Source organism: Engraulis encrasicolus, chromosome 16, assembly GCF_034702125.1.
Source record: "Engraulis encrasicolus isolate BLACKSEA-1 chromosome 16, IST_EnEncr_1.0, whole genome shotgun sequence".
Lineage (NCBI taxonomy): Eukaryota > Metazoa > Chordata > Actinopteri > Clupeiformes > Engraulidae > Engraulis > Engraulis encrasicolus.
Window position 1 is genome coordinate 16,752,433 of NC_085872.1, and position 8,520 is coordinate 16,760,952.

Consider the following 8,520-nt stretch of genomic DNA (forward strand, 5'->3'; position numbering starts at 1 on the left):
TTTTAGTATATTTTCCTTTCAGTTAATTATTCTGTAAATTGATTATTATGATTGCAGTAGGCCATTTCTTACTTAAATATATATGGGTAAAATGAACATGAAAGGAATATTTTACGAATTCAAATGTTGTGTTCATTCTATTTTTATTAAACATAGAATACATGTTATGCTGCCAAGATATCAGCACTTCACAGTACCCGAACATGAAACTGTCCAGTTTGATCACCAATCACATTATTGGAAATGGATGAAGTCCTGATGTAATCTACGGGTAGATTCGGGACAAATCTTCATCTGTAACACTTTTCTGTAGATATTTCAGACTGTTATCAAATAGGCCTATACAGCTATGTATTGTGAAGTGAACAGGGAGGTGTCACTGAGTGTGTATTGTGTGTGTCCTGTGTGTGTGTGTGTGTGTGTGTGTGTGTGTGTGTGTGTGTGTGTGTGTGTGTGTGTGTGTGTGTGTGTGTGTGTGTGTGTGTGTGTGTGTGTGTGTGTCTGTGTGTCTGTGTGTGTGTGTGTGTGTGTGCCAGACCTACAGAGTGCTGGTTGGTGCAGGCAGCAGTGTGAGGTTGAGGTGGTGATCTCCCTGCTGTTATTCACTACTCATCTGTCAGTCAGGATGCTGCTGTTGGCTCTGCTGCTCTTGACATCACTGACAGGTAAAAGTTATCAGATTTTACACTTACAGTACAAGTACCAGGATGCATGATTTTATATCTTATCCTTTAAAATAGCCATTCAGATCACTAACAATGTGAAATTATTAATGTACTCCACATTCAATGTAAGAATTTTGATCTATGAAAACTTGTGTATTTGTTTATTTGTTACAGCACAGAGTTCTGAGCAAACAATATCAGCTGTGAATCCAGAAATGCATGCGTCAGAGGAAGGGACTGTGTCTATTGCATGTAAATACGACGGCAGCGGTGTTCAGAGTCTTCAGTGGTATCACGGTTTGCCTGGATCCAGACCAGAGTATGCGCTCACCATCCTTCCGAATACCAAAACTGTGCTTCATGCTGACCCTCCAAACTTCAGGCTGAATGCCACTGTGACGTCTGATAAAGTTTTCTTGCTGATCTCCTCTGCAACAATATTGGACTCTGCTGTGTACTACTGTGCCCTGCAGCCCACAGTGACATGAACTCCAACAACCCTGTACAAAAACCCAGAAGCCACCACTGTGTGGTTCACATTATAATGTGTTCTTTGATAGGAAAAGACAACCATTAATCTAATTCATTGTATTGTATGTGTTGAAAGAAAGGAAATTCATATACTGTAGAACAGAAGTTCAATAATCAATGGACCAAATTCAATAAACATGCTTGAAAAAATAAATGAATAAAAATTAAGAAGCCTATATTTAGGAAGTGAACTGTGCCGCTCAGATCAAGTTTCAGAAACTCTCCTCACATTGGTATACATTAGACCTAAATACCTGTGACTCGATGCTGTGTGCCATTCTGAGTCAAAATGAGAGTGCAAATCATAGTATGTGGTCTTGAAACGTATTATTATGTTGAATAGCCTATACATGCAATTGTACTCTAATATTTGCCTTTCAGGCAAATTCAGTGTTTATTTTGATGGTGATTGAATACTGTGGCTGTACGCATCTCTGGCTGTATAAATGAAAAGTGTAATGTCAAAGTGGCCCACTGTGGGGCAGTGTTCCTCCTGCCTGTGTGTTTGTGCATGCGTGCAACACATGTAGGCCTATGTGAGTGAGTTTACTCCAATTGATTAAATAACATGATGCTTCACCACTACTTTTCAATGTAACACTGAAAATGTGAACAGACCTTTGCACCCATTGTAAAGGTAGGGCCTATAATGTTATAACTGCAAAAAAACAAGATGAAAGACAAAATAGATATGATGAACAATTAACATCAGTTAACTTCAGCAACTACAAACAGCGTCACAGCGGCCAAGAACCCATATTGACCTTACCTTAAAACATTGTCTTGAAAGCATTAAATCCCAACTTTTAATGCATGTGTTTCCACCACCATACGTTCACGTTCCACAGTTTTTGTAATCCACATCATAGCTACCAAGAAAGGGACTGTCTTCGAGATTAACTTTGATTATAAAAGCAACTAGTCTGAGCCAAAAATGTAATGTAAATATGACGCTTAGCTCCACTTCCTGAATCTAGCCCTGTCAACTCAAGCCAATCACCGTGAGAAGCGAAAAGCTTATGGCGCTTCAAATCTGGGACTTCAGTGGCTGTTGGCCAATCAAAAAATAAATTTACTGCCATTAACTTCAATTCATTTTAGACAGGTCATCAGCTGGGAAAATTAGGCCTTTCGTCCTACCGCACTTTTCTCTGTGGATTACTGACCAGAAGCCCTAATAGAAGAAATTAAAACATGGGGCCACGTCAATTTTTGCTCAGAATTCAATATGGCCGCCATTTTCCAAAATGACTTGTTTTCATGCATTATTACATTGTACTATAAGGTGATATTCATGAACGATTAACTACTTTCAGCACTATTCTGTCCTATTTCCTTACATACATGTTTACAAAGGTTGACTAAACTAAAACAAATGAAAATAAAGTTGGCCACCTTTCAATATCCAAAGGAAAGTGCTGAAAATAATGATTGAAATGCACACAGAGTGTCTATGGCTGGGAAAATTAGGCCTATTGCCCTGTCAGGGTTTTCACAGTGGATTACAGACCAGAAGGTAGGCCTGGGTATTGATTGACAATTTTCGGTTCCGGTTCCATTTCCGGTTCCTTCGTTTCGGTTCCGGTACCAGAACGGTTCCATTTTCGGTTCCTAGAAACCCTGAATTAAACCTGCAGTTACCCAAAGTGGCCAGTAGATGGCGTAACGGGTCTGCAAATCATGAGTTTCCCTGCCTGCCACAAGGCGGCGCTCATCGTGACTTAAGCAATGGCGGGTTAAAGGCATTTAATTCTATACAGCGTTCATGATTAATTGCATGCTGCCAGTGGTGTAGTCTACTTTTCTATGGTGGGTATACTGTATATTTGAGCATTTTTTGAAGTGGGTATACTGTATATATTTGTGCTATTGAAAACAATGGATCAATTAATTTTAAGTGGGTATACTGAAATCCCTGAAATTTAGAAGTGGGTATACTCCGTATACCCGCGTTCTACGTAGACTACACCACTGCATGCTGCAAGTTGTCCTCTCGGCATGGCTTGGCAAGTAGGCCTATAATAAACGGTTTTGATACTGATAAATGTAGGCCTACTCATGTCTGATTAAAATTGTTCTGCTGTACGGTGCAACTTCACTTCTGGTACCAATCCTATGTCAAGCGTGCCTGACATGATTTTTTAATGTAGCCTACGCTACCCAGTCTGTCGACAGCTGGGGCTTTTCTACTAGGTTCTGCAGAACTGTTCTAACACAACTAGGCTTCATAAATATCCATGAAACTTGACGGGGGCTCGATGGTGCTGTCTCGCACGCATTTCCATACAGGGACTAGAACTGGGCCGTATGATCAGCTGCTGCAAGTGAGCCCTATCTCGCGCCAGTCGTAAAGTGTTCACGAAAAAAATGTGGGAAATTCTGGGGGAAATTCTAGGCAGAATGTACAAGGACGTGGTGAATTCACGATATTGCCCGTGTTTCGTGGTTGATTTACGGTTTCAGTCTCGTGGTTGATTTACGATATGCATTGAAAACTACGTGGTTGATTTACGATATGCATGCGTTGGCATTTGCGTTGGCATTTTTGCACAGGGGCGGGGACGGCCGCGACAGAACCAGAACCAGGGAACGGCAGCTTTTGTGATATGCACCGGAATTCTCATCCGCCTTGTACAGGGTACAGTGGGGCCTGCAGCCTGTCAGTCGAGTTTGAGCTACAGAGAATTGACCAATCACTGTTCGTTTTGCGACAGAGATTTGCCAGGCAGCTACAGAGATTTGACCAATCGCGTTTCGAGTTGCGACAGAGATTTCAGTGGCACTCCGTGTCAGTTACGGGCCGACGAAACGACAACACAAGCGGGACTTTTGAAAAGTACTGGATGGATTTTACTGCAGCTATCACTCAATTGACGGTAAGCTTTCGATGTAAATGCTTAAATATACATCTCGTTTGCTTTACAACTTGACTTTCAGTCGGAGAGCAAACATTTAACCACCTCGGGACAACCAACTAGCTCATCTGGCTAATATTTTAGCTTCAAGCTAACGGAACTCACTTCGTAATTTTCTGTTTATTTCAGACGTTGTGTTTATTTGTCACACTGTACAGTAGTAAGTTATGGGCAGACAACGTGTAGGTAAGATGTTAACATGACAAGGGTGTTGAACATTTCTTCTTTTGAAAGCTACACGAAGGCAATGGCAATAGCAATTACACTAAGGGCTTGCTTCCACTCGTTTTAACAAATCTTTGTAAAGCTAAACGTGTTGACAAGTCTTTGCAACGATACGCAGATGTTGTGATTGCTTGCTTTACATTATTGATGATGTTCGTCACGAAGCCATTAAGCAAATACCTCTTATTAATCACTACGAGGGGCTAGCTAGGTTTGCTACTCGTTTGAAATATTCTAAGACTGTTATGATGACAGTCGGAGGTTTGATTGCTTGTTTTACCACGATACGATCATGAAATATGTTGTATTTACCCCATACAAGTTACACACTGGGCCAATACGTATGTTGTAAACAACGATTTCTTCCTGTGGTGTGTTGTGCATGTCTGTGTGAACTGAACTGTCATTAGTGTTTCTCCATGACAAGGTGAATAGAATAGCAGCCTGTGTAATCATCATACAGATGCAATGATATTCAAAGCTTCAATAGTGCACACAAAAACAAACAGAGGGTGTACAGTAGGCCACATTTGCACAGTGGTGGCCCCAACACAGAGTCTGGAGGTACACAGACAAATATCTTAACTCATTGGCTGCCTTAGCCGTCGAGTGACGTCATTTCGAATAGTGACGCCCCCTGCCTTCGACGTCCTTCGCCGATAATTGCGTTTTTTTACAGCCACGCCTTGAGGACGGTCTGACCTATGTTGTGTATTAATTTCACGCCTCTAGTCATGTTCTAACTGTTCCTGTAGGTGGCAGAAGTGTCCTTAGGAACAGTCAGGGCAGGGCATTAGCTCACATCAAGAGGAAATGTCAAGACAAAAACATCCCTTTTTACTATTATAATCTCAAAAGTAGCATAGCAAAATCATTTTTGAAAGTAAAGCACCTGTGACAGTAGTCTACTTTCTTGCCCTCTGATTTTAACACAGGTATTCTACTGATTTTAGTGTCAGAGCCTGACAAAAAAAAAAACTTCCTCTCATGATCAAAATACACCCCCCTGTTGCCATCTAGCTAGTAGGCATTGTAACTAGCTTGCCCAAAATACACCATGTTCAACCAGAGATGATCTGTGTGGCAACTGTTTCATTTTGGATAATGTGATCAGCCTACACAACATCAGGATGATGTGTACAAAAGATCATCTAACAGGAAAATGCACGGGACTTGTGGTCACCTCGGTTGGGAATGTTTGGCTATTGTTTGCTACGCTAGCTAGCTAGCACGAAATCGCTAACAACTTACAACTAAGCCTAAATAAAGGAGCCTTGGTAAGTCAACTATTTTTACTCATTCTACAGTTGCAGTTGTGGATCTGTATAGTATGATCAGCTTACTGTATCATCAAAAAGACAGGGGGGTTGCAGATTCTTGGAACAGAGTAGGCTAGCCTTTGTGTCTGGTCAGATACATTCAGCTCACATTGAGAAAGCATTGCACTTAGCCTCAGACCAGCTAGCCTTCCTCACTCCAATCGGCTTGTGAAATGTTGGATATGTGATCAGTACTTTATCAAAAGAAAATTCATTGAACAATATATGACAAGATCACTATAGCAGAAACATGATGACTGTAATCATCAATCTGCAAATTGTCCGCTCTGCCAAAGAAGCAGCAGTAAGCTAAGTTGTGCTGCCTGCCTGCCTGCCTCTCAGTTCACATGGTACAGGAGGAAACAAATCAGCTGTGGTTTGTTCCCCAACGAGAGGACTACACGCTAAACAGAGGGACTATGAGACAGTATTTCTGTGAGTTTAGTACTATTTCACATGAGTTACATGCACCTGCTGTCATGATCCATTGTGCGCGCCAGCAACAAACCAAAACACTCTTGTTTTCAAGCCCACCCCGTTATATTTCAGTACATTATTAGGTTGAAAAGACCATACAAACGATCTTTTGTTCTGGCTACAGATGACAGGAGACTCTGTAATAGCATCTGATAGGTTTGGAGTTGTTAGGACGGTGTCATTATGAGCAAAAACACTTGCAATTATAGGTCAACTTCAAATGGCGTTTTCTCAGCTTTTTGGCTAGAAAACAGCATTTTGGCGAATTCCACTTATTTTCAACAGATGATTATGAAAGAACGGAAAGGGGTAGAGAGACACCGTTTTTTTCTGATGACAGATGAGCGTCTAATCTGTGTTTTGATAGGTATGGTGTTGACATAGACACAGAACTCAATTTTCTGTGAGCCTCCAAAAAACACCCAAAATGCTGAAAAATCTCTGGCACTCTGGGTTACTCTTTTATGAAAATGGCTGGCAGCCAATGAGTTAACAGGCTTGGGAATATGGTGGCCAGAGTGATGGAGGTAGACATGGAAATTGCAGACAACTATGTTCAGTATGTAGGTGGGCTTTTTATGTATCATAAACCCTGTATCTCTCGCGTGTGTGTGTGTGTGTGTGTGAGTGTGCGCGCTTGTGTGTGTGTGTGTGTGTGTGTGTGTGTGTGTGTGTGTGTGTGTGTGTGTGTGGAATCTGTCAAGTCACACCTTTTGATCTTTTCTATTTTCTATGGTGAAGACCAATCAGCATCAGGACCAAGACAGCACCATGCCTCTCGAGCAGAAGGTAAGGCCAATTGCAAAAAAAAAAAAAAACATTGACTCAAGGCAAAAGATGGAATTCTGTGTGTGTGTGTGTGTGTGTGTGTGTGTGTGTGTGTGTGTGTGTCATAGAACCAAGACAGTGGCAGTGTATGTCTGTCTGCCTTTGGTTAAGGGTATCCTATGGTGTCAGTTAACATTATTATTTTTTTCTGACAGATACAGAGGCAGTTTTCAGAAGGAGGGTTGATGTCACCACTAACATTTTGCACACAGTGGTAAGTAAATCACTGAACCTAAAACTGGGTGCTTTGTCCTACACTGGACCAACACATATTTCATACAGTCATTTCTTCCTGTGCTGCACACCATTGACTTAAGGCAAAAGATGGAAAGGCATGTGCGTGTGTGTGTCTGTCATACAGCCAAGAGAGTGGTAGTGTGTGTCTGTCTTTAGTTAGGGGTGCACACAGACAGACAGGATGTACAGTAGGCCACAGGTGCACAGTGGTGACCCCAGTACAGGACAGACGTGTCTTGTGTTTGTCATTAAAGTGATGGGGCTGATTTTGAATGTGCCATATAACCTAATCTTTCCTGTTGTGTGTGTGTGTGTGTGTGTGTGTGTGTGTGCATGTATGCGCGCGAATGTGTGCACACAGGTGTAAGAGATTCTTCCTTCTCAGAGTCGTAATTGGGTTGATGATCTACATGATGGTGATGGACCAGGACAGCTCCGGACCCCCTGGCTGGCAGCTCCATCCTCAACCTGCCTTCTTGCCCTTCACACATGTGCAGGTAAGGCACTTAAAAAAAAATCCATTCTTTTAAGGCAAAGGTTGGGGAAGAGGAGTGTGTGTGAGAGAGAGAGAGAGAGAGAGAGAGAGGGGGAGAGGAAGAGGAAGAGGGAGAATGAGAACGAGAATGAGAGAGAGAGAGAGAACGAGAGCACCAGGTCATGATGGATGTGATTTTGATTTGGTATATTCTATGTATCTCTCTTTTGTGTGTGTGTCTGAATGTATGCGTGCAGATGAAAGCAGTCGTTTCTGTTCAGCATTGATGTGCCCATAATGGGTCTGATGAGCCACATGATGATGGTGATGGACAACCAGCATCAGGACCAGGGCGGCTCCATGCCTCACGAGGACAACCTTGTGTCCTGCCTGTCCATCCTCAACCTCGCATCTTCCTGCTCTTCACACATGTGCAGGTAAGGCCAACCTCTAAAAGACACACTTGACCCCAGGCAAAGGGGTGTGTGTGTGTGTGTGTGTGTGTGTGTGTGTGTGTTTGTGTGTGCGCGCGCGCCAAACTGTCAATCTGTGTGTGCGCACGCCAAACTGTCTGTCTGTTTGTGTGCTGTAAGACAGTAGCTGTGTGTGTGGGCTTTTGCACAAGCATATATAGGCCTACATGCTCATGTTTTTCTCTAGGGAGATAAGGGGTTGTTGTTTTTGTCTCATTCCCAGCATTAACATGCCTCTTTTTTTACAGACACAGAGACAGTTTTCAGAGGGAGCGCTGACGACACCAGCAACTTTGGATCTGAACCTGATCAACCCAGCACCAACCACTGTGCCTCTCCTCCTCAGCCAACTGCACAACGTGACTCCACCATATC

The 8,520-nt window shown here is 42.5% G+C and overlaps 1 gene segment (V, D, J or C); it reads left to right on the forward strand.

Annotated features, from left to right (window-relative positions):
- Positions 1 to 573: 573 nt before the first annotated feature.
- On the forward strand, positions 574 to 1,215 carry LOC134466342 (T cell receptor alpha variable 6-like). The segment is given in 2 exon segments: positions 574 to 665; positions 840 to 1,215. Coding segments are annotated over 2 exon segments (354 nt in total).
- Positions 1,216 to 8,520: the final 7,305 nt, after the last annotated feature.